Source organism: Oncorhynchus keta, unplaced genomic scaffold (assembly GCF_023373465.1).
Source record: "Oncorhynchus keta strain PuntledgeMale-10-30-2019 unplaced genomic scaffold, Oket_V2 Un_contig_1202_pilon_pilon, whole genome shotgun sequence".
Classification (NCBI taxonomy): domain Eukaryota; kingdom Metazoa; phylum Chordata; class Actinopteri; order Salmoniformes; family Salmonidae; genus Oncorhynchus; species Oncorhynchus keta.
In genome coordinates this window covers 45681-65000 of record NW_026277734.1, presented here as the reverse complement: position 1 = coordinate 65000, position 19320 = coordinate 45681, and the positions used below count along the sequence as shown (strand labels likewise).

The 19320-nt window shown below is 43.5% G+C and overlaps 1 protein-coding gene across 2 annotated transcripts in view; it reads right to left on the bottom strand.

The window, feature by feature from the left end:
- coro2ba (coronin, actin binding protein, 2Ba) overlaps positions 1-18683 on the bottom strand; it is a 95853-nt gene extending 77170 nt beyond the window's left edge. Inside the window, exon 1 of one of the 2 annotated variants that reach the window (XM_052500837.1) lies at positions 18131-18683. Coding sequence is in view for 1 of the 2 variants with exons in the window: in XM_052500836.1 (XP_052356796.1) it covers positions 18131-18145 (15 nt within the window). In the remaining variant the exon portion in view is untranslated. The remainder of the gene's footprint in view (positions 1-18130) is intronic. The other variant, XM_052500836.1, reaches the window with a different exon arrangement.
- Between the last annotated feature and the right edge of the window lie 637 nt (positions 18684-19320).

Sequence of the window (19320 nt, the reverse complement as noted above, 5' to 3'; positions counted from 1 at the left end):
CTTTTTCCACATGAGGGTATCTATAAATGACATGGTCCCCGGGCCTTTCTTCCTGTAGGGTCCCCATGGGCACTCCGAAAAGGACTACAGTCTTTTAGAATAGGGAGTGGAATGGTTCCCCTTTCTTCCTGTAGGGTCCCCATGGGCACTCTGAAAAGGACTACAGTCTTTTAGAATAGGGAGTGGAATGGTTCCCCTTTCTTCCTGTAGGGTCCCCATGGGCACTCTGAAAAGGACTACAGTCTTTTAGAATAGGGAGTGGAATGGTTCCCCTTTCTTCCTGTAGGGTCCCCATGGGCACTCTGAAAAGGACTACAGTTTTTTAGAATGGGGAGTGGAATGGTTCCCCTTTCTTCCTGTAGGGTCCCCATGGGCACTCCGAAAAGGACTACAGTCTTTTAGAATGGGGAGTGGAATGGTTCCCCTTTCTTCCTGTAGGGTCCCCATGGGCACACCGAAAAGGACTACAGTCTTTTAGAATGGGGAGTGGAATGGTTCCCCTTTCTTCCTGTAGGGTCCCCATGGGCACTCCGAAAAGGACTACAGTCTTTTAGAATGGGGAGTGGAATGGTTCCCCTTTCTTCCTGTAGGGTCCCCATGGGCACTCCGAAAAGGACTACAGTCTTTTAGAATGGGGAGTGGAATGGTTCCCCTTTCTTCCTGTAGGGTCCCCATGGGCACACCGAAAAGGACTACAGTCTTTTAGAATGGGGAGTGGAATGGTTCCCCTTGTGTTACCAGAATGCACTATTGTCAGTCCTTCTGTAGAAGTCATATATTAGGACGATGAATTATATGTAAACAAAGTTCTTAGAGGAATGGAGAATCACACACAGGCACAATACTGTATCTCTGTCTTCCTCTGTGTCACACACATAAACACACACACACTCACACAAACACTTTCCCTGACTGTTCACACAGGCACAATACTGTATCTCTGTCTTCCTCTGTCTCACACATCAACACACACACACTCACGCACATACACACATTCACATACATATACCCACTCACGCACATACAAACAGAGAGTGCTGTGAGGCAACACTCAGACAGGCAATGAGCTCATCTGATCTGAATGTCTTCTCAGAATTAATGCACTTCTCGTGACCTCTCTATTCCTCTCTCGCTTTATCCATCCTCCCCGTCTCTCTCTCTCTCTCTCTCGCTTTCTCTCTCACTCTGTCTCTCTATATCTCTATCTCTATATGTATATATATATATATCTCTATCAATTCAATTCAATTGACTTTATTGGCACGGCAAGTTAAATGACTTACATTGTTAAAGTATAAATACTTGGTGGGACCAACAGCAATAATAATAGTAGTAGTGGACATGTGTTTACCATTAACAGCAATAATAATATTAGTAGTGGACATGTGTTTACCATTAACAGCAACTACAACAACAATATTAATGAGAATAATAATAATAGTAGTAGTGGACATGTGTTTACCATTAACAGCAACTACAACAACAATATTAATGAGAATAATAATACATTAAAGCAATAGTAGTAGATCAGTCTCAACATGACTGAGAAGACACATGACCTGGTAGTAGACCAGTGTCAACATGACTGAGAAGACACATGACCTGGTAGTAGACCAGTGTCAACATGACTGAGAAGACACATGACCTGGTAGTAGACCAGTGTCAACATGACTGAGAAGACACATGACCTGGTAGTAGACCAGTGTCAACATGACTGAGAAGACACATGACCTAGTAGTAGACCAGTCTCAACATGACTGAGAAGACACATGACCTAGTAGTAGACCAGTCTCAACATGACTGAGAAGACACATGACCTGGTAGTAGACCAGTCTCAACATGACTGAGAAGACACATGACCTGGTAGTAGACCAGTGTCAACATGACTGAGAAGACACATGACCTGGTAGTGGATCAGTGTCAACATGACTGAGAAGACACATGACGTGGTATGAAAGACAAAACAAAACAAGATGGGAAATATTATTGACCATACATTGCACTTGTCACTGGCTGTCCATCAGGTTGTGGCAGGAGGACACATATTTTGCTGCCAAAACTGCGCATTTTGGCTTTTCACCCAATAAATATTCGATTTTAGATTAATCTTTTATAGTTTAGAATTCTTTGTATTGAATTATAATATTGTGAAATAAATATTCTCTTTGGTCTGAGTATTTTTCACAGTGTAGTAGGAAATGCAGCTCTGTTTCTACCTCTCCCCTGGAGCAGAGTGAGCACAGCCTGTCCTCTTTGGGCAGCCAGGTTGCCTGTGACGACCGGTCTCTGTTTGTATTTGTATTTTTGTATTTATTAGTGATCCCCATTAGTTCCTGCCAAAGCAGCAGCTACTCTTCCTGAGGTTTATTAGTGATCCCCATTAGTTCCTGCCAAAGCAGCAGCTACTCTTCCTGGGGTTTATTAGTGATCCCCATTAGTTTCTGCCAAAGCAGCAGCTACTCTTCCTGAGGTTTATTAGTGATCCCCATTAGTTCCTGCCAAAGCAGCAGCTACTCTTCCTGAGGTTTATTAGTGATCCCCATTAGTTCCTGCCAAAGCAGCAGCTACTCTTCCTGGGGTTTATTAGTGATCCCCATTAGTTCCTGCCAAAGCAGCAGCTACTCTTCCTGGGGTTTATTAGTGATCCCCATTAGTTTCTGCCAAAGCAGCAGCTACTCTTCCTGAGGTTTATTAGTGATCCCCATTAGTTCCTGCCAAAGCAGCAGCTACTCTTCCTGAGGTTTATTAGTGATCCCCATTAGTTCCTGCCAAAGCAGCAGTTACTCTTCCTGGGGTTTATTAGTGATCCCCATTAGTTCCTGCCGAAGCAGCAGCTACTCTTCCTGTGGTTTATTAGTGATCCCCATTAGTTCCTGCCAGAGCAGCAGCTACTCTTCCTGGCGTTTATTAGTGATCCCCATTAGTTCCTGCCAGAGCAGCAGCTACTTTTCCTGAGGTTTATTAGTGATCCCCATTAGTTCCTGCCAGAGCAGCAGCTACTCTTCCTGTGGTTTATTAGTGATCCCCATTAGTTCCTGCCAGAGCAGCAGCTACTCTTCCTGAGGTTTATTAGTGATCCCCATTAGTTCCTGCCAGAGCAGCAGCTACTTTTCCTGGGGTTTATTAGTGATCCCCATTAGTTCCTGCCAAAGCAGCAGCTACTCTTCCTGGTTTTTTTTGTGATCCCCATTAGTTCCTGCCAGAGCAGCAGCTACTTTTCCTGAGGTTTATTAGTGATCCCCATTAGTTCCTGCCAGAGCAGCAGCTACTCTTCCTGAGGTTTATTAGTGATCCCCATTAGTTCCTGCCAGAGCAGCAGCTACTCTTCCTGGGGTTTATTAGTGATCCCCATTAGTTGCGACTTGTATGCTCTAGTCGGCTGGCCCTCGCTACATATTCGTCGCCAGACCCACTGGCTCCAGGTCATCTACAAGTCCATGCTAGGTAAAGCTCCGCCTTATCTCAGTTCACTGGTCACGATGGCAACACCCATCCATAGCACGCGCTCCAGCAGGTGTATCTCACTGATCATCCCTAAAGCCAACACCTCATTTGGCCGCCTTTTGTTCCAGTACTCTGCTGCTGGTGACTGGAACAAATTGCAAAAATCGCTGAAGTTGGAGACTTTCATCTCCCTCACCAACTTCAAACATCAGCTATCTGAGCAGCTAACCGATCGCTGCAGCTGTACATAGTCTATTGGTAAATAGCCCACCCATTTTCACCTACCTCATCCCCACACTGTTTTTATTTATTTACTTTTCTGCTCTTTTGCACACCAATATCTCTACCTGTACATGACCATCTGATCATTTATCACTCCAGTGTTAATCTACAAAATTGTAATTATTCGCCTACCTCCTCATGCCTTTTGCACACATTGTATATAGACTCCCCTTTTTTTCTACTGTGTTATTGACTTGTTAATTGTTTACTCCATGTGTAACTCTGTGTTGTCTGTTCACACTGCTATGCTTTATCTTGGTCAGGTCGCAGTTGCAAATGAGAACTTGTTCTCAACTAGCCTACCTGGTTAAATAAAGCAGCAGCTACCCTTCCTGGGGTTTATTAGTGATCTCCATTAGTTCCTGCCAAAGCAGCAGCTACTCTTCCTGGGGTTTATTAGTGATCCCCATTAGTTCCTGCCAAAGCAGCAGCTACTCTTCCTGGGGTTTATTAGGGATCCCCATTAGTTCCTGCCAAAGCAGCAGCTACTCTTCCTGGGGTTTATTCGTGATCCCCATTAGTTCCTGCCAAGGCAGAAGCTACTCTTCCTGTGGTCCAGCAACATTAAAGCAGTTCATACAATTTCAAAACATTACAGTACATTCACAGATTTCACAACACACCAAGTTCTCTCAGGCCCTACTCCACCACTAGCACATATCTACAGTACTAAATCCATGTATATGTATAGTGCGTATGTTATCGTTTGTGTGTGTGTGTGTGTGTGTGTGTGTGTGTGTGTGTGTGTGTGTGTGTGTGTGTGTGTGTGTGTGTGTGTGTGTGTGTGTGTGTGTGTGTGTGTGTGTGTGTGTGTGTGTGTGTGTGTGTGTGTGTGTGTGTGTGGCTTCACAGTCCCCGCTGTTCCATAAGGTGTTTTTTAAATCTAATTTTACTGCTGCATCAGTTACTTGATGTGGAATAGAGTTCCATGTAATCATGGCTCTGTGTAGTACTGTGTGCCTCCCGTAGTCTGTTCTGGACTTGGGGACTGTGAAGAGACCTTTTGTGGCATGTCTTGTGGGGTATGCATGTGTGTCCGAGCTGTGTGCCAGTAGTTTAGACAGACAGTTCGGTGCATTCAACATGTCAATACCTCTCATTAATAAAAGTAGTGATGAAGTCAATCTCTCCTCTACTTTCAGCCAGGAGAGACTGATATGCATATTATTAATATTAGATCTCGGTGTACATCCAAGGTCCAGCCGTGCTGCCCTGTTCTGAGCCAATTGCAATTTTCCTAAGTCCCTTTTTGTGGCACCTGACCACACGACTGAACAGTGGTCAAGGTGCGACAAAACTAGGGCCTGTAGGACCTGCCTGGTTGATAGTGTTGTTAAGAAGGTAGAAACTAGGGCCTGTAGGACCTGCCTGGTTGATAGTGTTGTTAAGAAGGTAGAAACTAGGGCCTGTAGGACCTGCCTGGTTGATAGTGTTGTTAAGAAGGTAGAAACTAGGGCCTGTAGGACCTGCCTGGTTGATAGTGTTGTTAAGAAGGCAGAAACTAGGGCCTGTAGGACCTGCCTGGTTGATAGTGTTGTTAAGAAGGTAGAAACTAGGGCCTGTAGGACCTGCCTGGTTGATAGTGTTGTTAAGAAGGCAGAAACTAGGGCCTGTAGGACCTGCCTGGTTGATAGTGTTGTTAAGAAGGTAGAAACTAGGGCCTGTAGGACCTGCCTGGTTGATAGTGTTGTTAAGAAGGTAGAAACTAGGGCCTGTAGGACCTGCCTGGTTGATAGTGTTGTTAAGAAGGCAGAAACTAGGGCCTGTAGGACCTGCCTGGTTGATAGTGTTGTTAAGAAGGTAGAAACTAGGGCCTGTAGGACCTGCCTGGTTGATAGTGTTGTTAAGAAGATAGAAACTAGGGCCTGTAGGACCTGCCTGGTTGATAGTGTTGTTAAGAAGGCAGAAACTAGGGCCTGTAGGACCTGCCTGGTTGATAGTGTTGTTAAGAAGGTAGAAACTAGGGCCTGTAGGACCTGCCTGGTTGATAGTGTTGTTAAGAAGATAGAAACTAGGGCCTGTAGGACCTGCCTGGTTGATAGTGTTGTTAAGAAGGTAGAAACTAGGGCCTGTAGGACCTGCCTGGTTGATAGTGTTGTTAAGAAGGTAGAAACTAGGGCCTGTAGGACCTGCCTGGTTGATAGTGTTGTTAAGAAGGTAGAAACTAGGGCCTGTAGGACCTGCCTGGTTGATAGTGTTGTTAAGAAGGCAGAAACTAGGGCCTGTAGGACCTGCCTGGTTGATAGTGTTGTTAAGAAGGTAGAAACTAGGGCCTGTAGGACCTGCCTGGTTGATAGTGTTGTTAAGAAGGTAGAAACTAGGGCCTGTAGGACCTGCCTGGTTGATAGTGTTGTTAAGAAGGCAGAAACTAGGGCCTGTAGGACCTGCCTGGTTGATAGTGTTGTTAAGAAGGTAGAAACTAGGGCCTGTAGGACCTGCCTGGTTGATAGTGTTGTTAAGAAGGCAGAAACTAGGGCCTGTAGGACCTGGCTGGTTGATAGTGTTGTTAAGAAGGTAGAAACTAGGGCCTGTAGGACCTGCCTGGTTGATAGTGTTGTTAAGAAGGTAGAAACTAGGGCCTGTAGGACCTGCCTGGTTGATAGTGTTGTTAAGAAGGCAGAAACTAGGGCCTGTAGGACCTGCCTGGTTGATAGTGTTGTTAAGAAGGTAGAAACTAGGGCCTGTAGGACCTGCCTGGTTGATAGTGTTGTTAAGAAGGCAGAAACTAGGGCCTGTAGGACCTGCCTGGTTGATAGTGTTGTTAAGAAGGCAGAAACTAGGGCCTGTAAGGACCTGCCTGGTTGATAGTGTTGTTAAGAAGGCAGAAACTAGGGCCTGTAGGACCTGCCTGGTTGATAGTGTTGTTAAGAAGGCAGAAACTAGGGCCTGTAGGACCTGCCTGGTTGATAGTGTTGTTAAGAAGGCAGAGCATCGCTTTATTATAGACAGACTTCTCCCCATCTTAGCTACTACTGCATCAATATGTTTTGACCATGACAGTTTACAATCTAGGGTTACTCCACGCAGTTTAGTAACCTCAACTTGCTCAATTTCCACATCATTTATTACAAGATTTAGTTGAGGTTTAGCGTTTAGTGAGTGTTTTGTTCCAAATACAATGCTTTTAGTTTCAGAAATATTTAGGGCTAACTTATTCCTTGCCACCCACTCTGAAACTAACTGCAGCTCTTTGTTGACTGTTGCTGTCATTCCAGTCGTTGACTGTTGCTGTCATTCCAGTCGTTGACTGTTGCTGTCATTCCAGTCGTTGACTGTTGCTGTCATTCCAGTCGTTGACTGTTGCTGTCATTCCAGTCGTTGACTGTTGCTGTCATTCCAGTCGTTGACTGTTGCTGTCATTCCAGTCGTTGATTGTTGCCATTCCAGTCGTTGACTGTTGCTGTTCATTCCAGTCGCTGACTGTTGCTGTCATTCCAGTCGATTCCAGTCGTTGACTGTTGCTGTCATTCCAGTCGTTGACTGTTGCTGTTCATTCCAGTCGTTGACTGTTGCTGTCATTCCTTTGTTGACTGTTGCTGTCATTCCAGTCGTTGACTGTTGCTGTCATTCCAGTCGTTGACTGTTGCTGTCATTCCAGTCGTTGTAGTAGCTGACGTCCCCAAGTTGCTGTTAACTAAAATTCCTCTGTATTTATTTGGGTCAAATTGTCGCCCTTTTTATAGATTGGTGTGATCAATCCTTGATTCCAAATATCAGGAAAAATACCTGCAGTGAGGATAATGTTGAAGAGTTTGAGTATAGCTAATTCGAATTTGTGCGGTGTATATTTGATTATTTCATTTAAAATACCATCAGCACCACAGGCCTTTTTGGGTTGGAGAGTGCATCGTTTTTCCAATAATTCTTCTTCTGTATTTGAGGTATCCACAGGATTCTGATAGACTTTGACTGCTGATTCAAGGATTGGTCATTTTGTCTTGGCTCTATCACTCAGCAGGTTGTCAGGGAACGGTGGCCTACAGTTGCTAGGCTGGCCCATTGAAGCTCCAGTATAGTGTGTCTGCCTTGCCACCAGTGGGTGTATCAGACATTAAACAGGACAAATGGCCCATCGTCTGAATCAGACTCAATTAAGATTTATTATGTGGCTGACGCATTATGACACTCACCTGGACTCCTTCACCTCCTTGACTACCTGCCCTATATATGTCACTCCCTTTGGTTCCTTCCCTATATATGTCACTCCCTTTGGTTCCTTCCCTATATATGTCACTCCCTTTGGTTCCTTCCCTATATATGTCACTCCCTTTGGTTCCTTCCCTATATATGTCACTCCCTCTGGTTCCTTCCCTATATATGTCACTCCCTTTGGTTCCTTCCCTATATATGTCACTCCCTCGGGTTCCTTCCCTATATATGTCACTCTCTTTGGTTCCTTCCCCTATATGTCTCTCCCTTTGGTTCCTTCCCTATATATGTCACTCCCTTTGGTTCCTTCCCTATATATGTCACTCCCTTTGGTTCCTTCCCTATATATGTCTCCCTTTGGTTCCTTCCCTATATATGTCTCTCCCTTTGGTTCCTTCCCTATATATGTCACTCCCTTTGGTTCCTTCCCTATATATGTCTCTCCCTTTGGTTCCTTCCCTATATATGTCACTCCCTTTGGTTCCTTCCCTATATATGTCACTCCCTTTGGTTCCTTCCCTATATATGTCACTCCCTTTGGTTCCTTCCCTATATATGTCACTCCCTTTGGTTCATTCCCTATATATGTCACTCCCTTTGGTTCCTTCCCTATATATGTCCCTCCCTTTGGTTCCTTCCCTATATATGTCACTCCCTTTGGTTCCTTCCCTATATATGTCACTCCCTTTGGTTCCTTCCCTATATATGTCACTCCCTTTGGTTCCTTCCCTATATATGTCCCTTCCTTTGGTTCCTTCCCTATATATGTCCCTCCCTTTGGTTCCTTCCTCAGTCGTCGTTGTTTCTGTTTCTGTTTCTTGTCTGAGCGCTGTTTCTGTTTCTTGTTATCTTTCGTTTATTCATTAAATGTCTTCACTCCCTGAACTTGATTCCTGACTCTCAGCGTTACACACGTTACACTCTAACCACATGGGTGCTTTAGACCAGATTATAATGTGACAATCCCATAATTGGGAAACTGTATTGTAAACACAAGCTAAGTAAAGATGAGAATTGAACGCCACTCAGGGTTAAAGACTGTAACAGATGTTTTCTTCATTAGAAAAGGCACAAGTATGTGTGTGAATTTTCCCTGAATCTTTTCTGTATTTCTGTACTTCGGTGTGTGTGTGTGTGTGTGTGTGTGTGTGTGTGTGTGTGTGTGTGTGTGTGTGTGTGTGTGTGTGTGTGTGTGTGTGTGTGTGTGTGTGTGTGTGTGTGTGTGTGTGTGTGTGTGTCCAGAAGTCATTAGGTACACAGAGAATCAGTGATCACTACGCTGACTCCCTTGAGTGTTGGTTTGGTGGGTTGTATTCATGCCTCACTGAACAATAGAGCTCTCCAAATCTGGGACTGACCCCCCCCACCTAGCTTTCCCTCCCTCCCTCCCTCCTTGCAAATCCTGGCACACAGCTTTGTCTTTGGTATTTAACCAAAAACAAGTATAGCGTTTTAGTTTTCTCTGAGAACCCCAGCAGTTGGAGGATCAGGGTTTTCAACATCAACACAAGAGGTCTGTATCACTTCTAGCTCTTTGCCTGTTGGGTTGCCTAGTGTGCCACTGCACATTTCAACACTTTGTTTATTTGAATAAATCTCTCCAGCTTGGATTCTGCTTTGAATTTCAAACGGCAATCAAGCCCCCCAAGCCACGGTCTCCGCTAGTTGGCAGTGGGACTGAATGACCTCAACCTACTGGAAGGGTCAGTTTCCTGTGCTGAGCAGTCCCATGGCGGCCATTACGTGTGTTCCCCAGAGCCCTCAGAGATTCCAAGCCAAGCAGGAACTCACGCAGGGTAACTCTGGGCAACGATTGATGGAGAAGCTAGCATATATCCCCGTGGTTGGAGGGCATCTCAGTGGGTGATTGAGAAGCAGAACACTACAGATACTGTAGAGTTGATTCTTCTTTCAACTTTCAACTGTGAGACGGGAGCAGCTGCCAGCTGCAGGGTTTTCCTTGAGAACTAACATCAAGTTGAATGTGCTCATTATTGAAAATGTTGAGGATTCACTCACACAGACATGAACAATAAAATTATTTTTTAAATGTTTAAGGATATTTTTTTTGCCTTTTCTCGAAAAATATTCAGTGATACTGCTAAGTACACCAGAATATGTTAGAGGCCTGTGTAATGCCTGTGTAATGCCCCAACATCTGTAACCAGTGTGGCTGTTTAACCATGTTCTTTGTGCCAGACTGTCCATCTAGACTGTCCCCAGGTGTGAGTGTTTGTAACTCCAGTGTTGTCCGGGTTTGGCCGGTGTAGGCCGTCATTGTAAATAAGAATTTGTTCTTAACTGACTTTCCTTGTTAAATAAAGGTTCAATTAAGGTTAAATAAAGGTTAAATAGATGTTAAATAAAGGTTAAATAAAGGTTCAATTAAGGTTAAATGAAGGTTCAATAAAAAAGAAGAAGAAAAAAAAATGAAAACAAAGTGTTGACTGTCCCGGTCAAAGCAATGCAACAGGATATCCTGTCCTCTCTATCCTCAGTGGCCACCAGACACAACAACTCTAAGGGATGTCTATGGTAAGACTTGAAGGTCGGCTAATAAACTCTGTACAGACATGATCACATAGTTTGTTAAAGATAACTAAACACATGTAGTAGACCTGATGGTCTGGATTGATAAACTGTATTACAGGTCTGGATTGATCATCTGTATTACAGGTCTGGATTGATAAACTGTATTAAAGGTCTGGATTGATCATCTGTATTACAGGTCTGGATTGATAATCTGTATTACAGGTCTGGATTGATAATCTGTATTACAGGTCTGGATTGATAATCTGTATTACAGGTCTGGATTGATAATCTGTATTACAGGTCTGGATTGATAATCTGTATTACAGGTCTGGATTGATAATCTGTATTACAGGTCTGGATTGATAAACTGTATTACAGGTCTGGATTGATAATCTGTATTACAGGTCTGGATTGATAATCTGTATTACAGGTCTGGATTGATAAACTGTTGGATAAACTGTATTACAGGTCTGGATTGATAATCTGTATTAAAGGTCTGGATTGATAATCTGTATTAAAGGTCTGGATTGATAAACTGTATTACAGGTCTGGATTGATAATCTGTATTAAAGGTCTGGATTGATAAACTGTATTAAGGTCTGGATTGATAAACTGTATTACAGGTCTGGATTGATAATCTGTATTAAAGGTCTGGGTCTGGATTGATAATGTATTACAGGTCTGGATTGATAATATTAAGGTCTGGATTGATAAACTGTATTACAGGTCTGGATTGATAATCTGTATTAAAGGTCTGGATTGATAAACTGTTGATAATAAAGGTCTGGATTGATAAACTGTATTACAGGTCTGGATTGATAATCTGTATTACAGGTCTGGATTGATAATCTGTATTACAGGTCTGGATTGATAATCTGTATTAAAGGTCTGGATTGATAATCTGTATTAAAGGTCTGGATTGATAAACTGTATTACAGGTCTGGATTGATAATCTGTATTACAGGTCTGGATTGATAATCTGTATTAAAGGTCTGGATTGATAAACTGTATTACAGGTCTGGATTGATAATCTGTATTAAAGGTCTGGATTGATAATCTGTATTAAAGGTCTGGATTGATAAACTGTATTACAGGTCTGGATTGATAATCTGTATTACAGGTCTGGATTGATAATCTGTATTAAAGGTCTGGATTGATAATCTGTATTAAAGGTCTGGATTGATAAACTGCATGATTACAACTCCTCAGAGATATTGTTTTGATAAACTGTATTACATTGGATTGATAATTGAAGATTGTTGACTGGATTGATAATCTGTATTAAAGGTCTGGAACTAATGATATGTAATCTGATTGATAATCTGTAACAGTTGGATTGATAATCCAATCTGGTTGACCTAACTAACTATGTAATCCTTATTACAGGTCTGGATTGATAATCATTACAGCTGGATAAGTGGTTCATTCAGGTCTGGAAAATCTGTATTACAGGTCTGGATTGATAAACTGTATTAAAGGTCTGGATTGATGATTAAAGGTCTGGATTGATAAACTGTATTACCTGGACTGTATTAAAGGTCTGGATTGATAAACCCTGTCCTGGATTGATAATCTCTGGACTGTATTAAAGGTCTGGATTGATAATCTGTATTACAGTCTGGATTGATAATCTGTATTAAAGGTCTGGATTGATAATCTGTGGTCTGGATTGTAATCTGTATTAAAGGTCTGTTGATGTATTAAAGGTCTGGATTGATAATCTGTATTAAAGGTCTGTGATAATCTGTATTACAGGTCTGGATTGATAAACTGTGATTACAACTCCTGAGATATTGTGATAATTGTATTTGAAGGTCTGGATTGTAATGACTGTGTGTGTGTGTGTGTGTGTGTGAATGTCTGTGTGTGAATGTGTGTGTGTGTGTGTGTGTGTGTGTGTGTGTGTGTAAACTGTGTGTGTGTGTGTGTGTGTGTGTGTGTGTGTGTGTGTGTGTGTTGTGTGTGTGTGTGTGTGTGTGTTGTGTGTGTGTGTGCTAGCAGGACATCATGGCAACCGCTACCCTCCACACCCTCACTCTGCTTGATGTGCACTTATCACTGTCTCTGGGCACCCAGGCTATTTAGCCCAGTCAGGAGATAACACTCCCTGGATCCCCAAGGTCACACACACACACACACACACACACACACACACACACACACACACACACACACACACACACACACACACACACACACACACACACACACACACACACACACACACACACACACACACACACACACACACACACACACACACACCCCTCCACAGAGTGACTGTCACTGGGCAGAACCACACAGACACACCCCATCCTCCCCTCAGACTTCCTCCCTCCCTCCTTTCTCCACTGTCTTCATCCTCTCAGACTTCCTCCCTCCCTCCTTTCTCCACTGTCTTCATCCACTCAGACTTCCTCCCTCCATTCTCCACTGTCTTCCTCCCCTCAGACATCCTCCCTCCATTCTCTACTGTCTTCATCTTCTCAGACTTCATCCCTCCATTCTCCACTGTCTTCCACCTACTCCCCCTTTCTTCATCTCCCTCCTCCTCTCATTCTCTGACAGGGTTTACCCACAATCCCTCCTGTAAGTGTGTGACTCTCACCAGAACCCCTTCTCAGCATCTAGGCTACACAAATGACTTTTCACATTTCACTGTGAACAACCACCCACACTGAATAAATTCACTGGAATATGGGATCATTATCTGGGTCTAGGGATGATGCTAGTGCTTCTCTACAATGGAATCCTGACACAAAACCTTCAAGTGGTGTGTGTGTGTGTTGTCCAGAGTCTAGGTGATCTATTTTGGCCCAGGTTTTAATTCCCTGCATGGGAGTTGGCCTGCTAATTTTACTGTAAGGCCTCTCTCTCTCTCACTCTCTCTCTCTCTCTCTCTCTCTCTCTCTCTCTCTCTCTCTTTCTCTGTATCTTTCTCTCTCTCTCTCATCTCTCTCTCTCTCTCTCTCTCTCTCTCTCTCTCTCTCTCTCTCTCTCTCTCTCTCTCTCTCTCTCTCTCTGTCTCACTCTCTCTCGCTCTCTCTCTCTCTGTCTCTCTCTCTCTCGCTCTCTCTCTCTCTCTCTCTCTCTCTCTCTCTCTCTCTCTCTCTCTCTCTCTCTCTCTGTCTCTCTCTCTCTCTGTCTCTCTCTCTCTCTCTCTCTCTCTCTCTCTCTCTCTCTCTCTCTCTCTCTCTCTCTCTCTCTCTCTCTCTCTCTCTCTCTCTCTCTCTCTCTCTCTCTCTCTCTCTCTCTCTCTCTCTCTGTCTCACTCTCTCACTCTCTCTCGCTCTCTCTGCTCCTTAATTGATTAAGACGCTCAAACCTGCTGATGACTCTAAGCTTTACTCTCAGCCATCGACCAGCAACACACACATCCAACAAACAACCTGACTGACTGTCAAACCAACACTCACCCACCCAGACACTAACGCATATGGATACACACACACACACACACACACACACACACACACACACACACACACACACACACACACACACACACACACACACACACACACACACACACACACACACACACACACACACACACACACACACACACACACACATACAAACTCAGCAATCAATACTAATCTCGTAAAACAATATTAATCTAATTAACAATTAATCAACATTGATGCTGCACACAGACAAACATTTCAGAAGCACATTGATGTTTACACACAGGGAAATACACTGATGTTTACACACAGGGAAATACACTGATGTTTACACACAGGGAAATACACTGATGTTTACACACAGGGAAATACATTGATGTTTACACACAGGGAAATACACTGATGTTTACACACAGGGAAATACATTGATGTTTACACACAGGGAAATACACTGATGTTTACACACAGGGAAATACACTGATGTTTACACACAGGGAAATACACTGATGTTTACACACAGGGAAATACACTGATGTTTACACACAGGGAAATACACTGATGTTTACACACAGGGAAATACACTGATGTTTACACACAGGGAAATACATGATGTTTACACACAGGGAAATATATTGATGTTTACACACAGGGAAATACACTGATGTTTACACACAGGGAAATACATTGATGTTTACACACAGGGAAATACATTGATGTTTACACACAGGGAAATACATTGATGTTTACACACAGGGAAATATATTGATGTTTACACACAGGGAAATACATTGATGTTTACACACAGGGAAATACATTGATGTTTACACACAGGGAAATACACTGATGTTTACACACAGGGAAATACACTGATGTTTACACACAGGGAAATACATTGATGTTTACACACAGGGAAATACACTGATGTTTACACACAGGGAAATACATTGATGTTTACACACAGGGAAATACATTGATGTTTACACACAGGGAAATACATTGATGTTTACACACAGGGGAATACACTGATGTTTACACACAGGGAAATACACTGATGTTTACACACAGGGAAATACATTGATGTTTACACACAGGGAAATACATTGATGTTTACACACAGGGAAATACACTGATGTTTACACACAGGGAAATACACTGATGTTTACACACAGGGAAATACACTGATGTTTACACACAGGGAAATACATTGATGTTTACACACAGGGAAATACACTGATGTTTACACACAGGGAAATACATTGATGTTTACACACAGGGAAATACACTGATGTTTACACACAGGGAAATACATTGATGTTTACACACAGGGAAATACACTGATGTTTACACACAGGGAAATACACTGATGTTTACACACAGGGAAATACATTGATGTTTACACACAGGGAAATACATGATGTTTACACACAGGGAAATACACTGATGTTTACACACAGGGAAATACACTGATGTTTACACACAGGGAAATACATTGATGTTTACACACAGGGAAATACACTGATGTTTACACACAGGGAAATACACTGATGTTTACACACAGGGAAATACACTGATGTTTACACACAGGGAAATACACTGATGTTTACACACAGGGAAATACATGATGTTTACACACAGGGAAATACACTGATGTTTACACACAGGGAAATACACTGATGTTTACACACAGGGAAATACACTGATGTTTACACACAGGGAAATACACTGATGTTTACACACAGGGAAATACATTGTTTATGTTTACACAAATACAGGGAAATACACTGATGTTTACACACAGGGAAATACATGATGTTTACACACAGGGAAATACATGATGTTTACACACAGGGAAATACACTGATGTTTACACACAGGGAAATACACTGATGTTTACACACAGGGAAATACATGATGTTTACACACAGGGAAATACATGATGTTTACACACAGGGAAATACATGATGTTTACACACAGGGAAATACATTGATGTTTACACACAGGGAAATACACTGATGTTTACACAAATACAGGTTTACACACAGAAATACATGATGTTTACACACAGGGAAATACATTGATGTTTACACACAGGGAAATACATTGATGTTTACACACAGGGAAATACACTGATGTTTACACACAGGGAAATACATTGATGTTTACACACAGGGAAATATACTGATGTTTACACACAGGGAAATACATTGATGTTTACACACAGGGAAATACACAGATGTTTACACACAGGGAAATACACTGATGTTTACACTGACGTTTCCACATATGGAAACACACTGACATTTACAAATGATGACAGTGTGAGCTTTCTGCAGCCACATGCATGTGGGAGTCAGACTGGGTTTATCTCTGTCCCAAACCCTGAGAGACTGAAAGTTCACTTGTTGACACGTGATAATATTTCCTACCAAGTGACCATTTGACAGGCAGATAAAAAGCACAACCTCAGCACCAGCCTGGACAGTCCTTGATTAAGGCTTCTAATCACATGGTTGAAACTCACTGATTCAGAGGGGTTGGGGCGGCAGGGTAGCCTAGTGGTTAGAGCATTGGACTAGTTGCAAGTTCAAATCCCTGAGCTGACAAGGTACAAATCTGTCGTTCTGCCCCTGAACAGGCAGTTAACCCACTGTTCCTAGGCCGTCATTGAAAATAAGAATTTGTTCTTAACTGACTTGCCTAGTTAAATAAAGGTAAAAAAATACATTTAAAAAATGCAGAAAGATGCATTCAAGCTGAATGCATCTTTCAAGTTTTACACACAGAATCCTCCAATACTGAACCTCACAGAACTCTAACTAGATCTACAATACTGAACCTCACAGAACTCTAACTAGATCTACAATACTGAACCTCACAGAACTCTAACTAGATCTACAATACTGAACCTCACAGAACTCTAACTAGATCTACAATACTGAACCTCACAGAACTCTAACTAGATCTACAATACTGAACCTCACAGAACTCTAACTAGATCTACAATACTGAACCTCACAGAACTCTAACTAGATCTACAATACTGAACCTCACAGAACTCTAACTAGATCTACAATACTGAACCTCACAGAACTCTACCTAGATCTACAATACTGAACCTCACAGAACTCTACCTAGATCTACAATACTGAACCTCACAGAACTCTAACTAGATCTACAATACTGAACCTCACAGAACTCTAACTAGATCTACAATACTGAACCTCACAGAACTCTAACTAGATCTACAATACTGAACCTCACAGAACTCTACCTAGATCTACAATACTGAACCTCACAGAACTCTAACTAGATGTACAATACTGAACCTCACAGAACTCTAACTAGATCTACAATACTGAACCTCACAGAACTCTAACTAGATCTACAATACTGAACCTCACAGAACTCTAACTAGATCTACAATACTGAACCTCACAGAACTCTAACTAGATCTACAATACTGAACCTCACAGAACTCTAACTAGATGTACAATACTGAACCTCACAGAACTCTAACTAGATGTACAATACTGAACCTCACAGAACTCTAACTAGATCTACAATACTGAACCTCACAGAACTCTAACTAGATGTACAATACTGAACCTCACAGAACTCTAACTAGATCTACAATACTGAACCTCACAGAACTCTAACTAGATCTACAATACTGAACCTCACAGAACTCTAACTAGATCTACAATATGGAACCTCACAGAACTCTAACTAGATCTACAATATGGAACCTCACAGAACTCTAACTAGATCTACAATATGGAACCTCACAGAACTCTACCTAGATCTACAATATGGAACCTCACAGAACTCTAACTGGATCTAGAACCACCAGCTAAATTTAAACCCTGCTGTATCTTGCTACAGCCCAAGTTTCAGCCCCCAAGTCAACTCACACCAGATCCCCATCCTCTCATGAGTCTGTAGTACAATACTGTATGATATCAACAGTCAGCTAAAGTCTAAGCACTGCTGTGTGTCCCTGTTTTGACCTGCAACTGTGGTACTGACTTTCACCCCCAGTAGACACACGCAAGCTCTTCCACCTGCTCGTCTAGCTGTACAGCAGTGCACATGTCCATAGTACAATACTACACCATGAGCAGCTGTCCCAGGTAGAGCTGAAACCCTCTGTTCCAGTCCTGCCTGGTAACAGGACTGTTAGTGTGAAGGACACGTACGGTACAAGACAACCAAACTACTGTAACCCATGTAGTGCTGAGCCCCAAACCAGACGTGTCCTGTCTCCATTGTCACCCAACCCCCACATCTCTCCTCCTTCCCAGGTTTGTCCTCTTACCTTTGTGACAGTCATGCAGAGGCAGTGGGCGAGGAGCGGAGCGATGTCCACTTAAACCAAAGCTGTAATACGCCGCAGGAGTGAGAGAGAGGAGATCTCTGCTGAGCACGCGCAGAGAGAGAGAGAGAGGAGAGCTCTGCTGAGCACGCACAGAGAGAGAGAGAGAGAGAGAGGAGAGCTCTACTGAGCACAGAGAGAGAGAGAGAGAGAGGAGAGCTCTGCTGAGCAAGCACAGAGAGAGAGAGAGAGAGAGAGAGAGAGAGAGAGAGAGAGAGAGAGAGAGAGAGAGAGAGAGAGAGGAGAGCTCTGCTGAGCACGCACAGAGAGAGAGCGAGAGCTAGAGAGAGAGAGAGAGAGAGAGAGAGAGAGAGAGAGAGAGAGAGAGAGAGAGAGAGGAGGGGGAAAAGCAGGGTTACTGTGTGTCTCCCGCTAAGTGGTGGTGCTGCTGTTGCCCAGTGCTGCTGTTGCCGAGTGCTGCAGTGAAGTAACAGGAGGGAGGCAGTGTGTGGTTACTACAACAGGAAAATGCTCTGCTTCGTTCCCCTCCCTCTCCCCCTCCGGTCCTCCCTCTCAGCCCTCCTACACACCCACACTGGCTGCACTCCTCTCTCTCTCCCCCTCCGGTCCTCCCTCTCAGCCCTCCTACACACCCACACTGGCTGCACTCCTCTCTCTCTCCCCCTCCGGTCCTCCCTCTCAGCCCTCCTACACACCCACACTGGCTGCACTCCTCTCCCTCTCCCCCTCCGGTCCTCCCTCTCAGCTCTCCTACACACCCACACTGGCTGCTCCCTCTCCCCCTCCGGTCCTCCCTCTCAGCCCTCCGGTCCTCCCTCTCAGCCCTCCGGTCCTCCCTCTCAGCCCTCCTACACACCCACACTGGCTGCACTCCTCTCTCTCTCTCCCTCATCCTGTTCTTTTTCTGCCAATCTGATTACAGACTAGCTAATGAAGCTTATTGATGTTTAGAGGGATGGAGGGATTGGTGTTGCCTGGGACAGGAGAAGGCTGCAGTGGAATAGAGAGAGAGGGAGGCAGAGCCCAAAGAGCTGTGTGCTGTGTCGCAGTCTACTGCCCGGGCTGTGAGTGCCAAAAGGTTGCACGTCAGCTAGTACGTGTGTGGGGAAGAGAGTGTGAGAGAGGGAGTGATGGAGAGAGAGGAGAGAGGAGTGATGGAGATAGAATTGAGA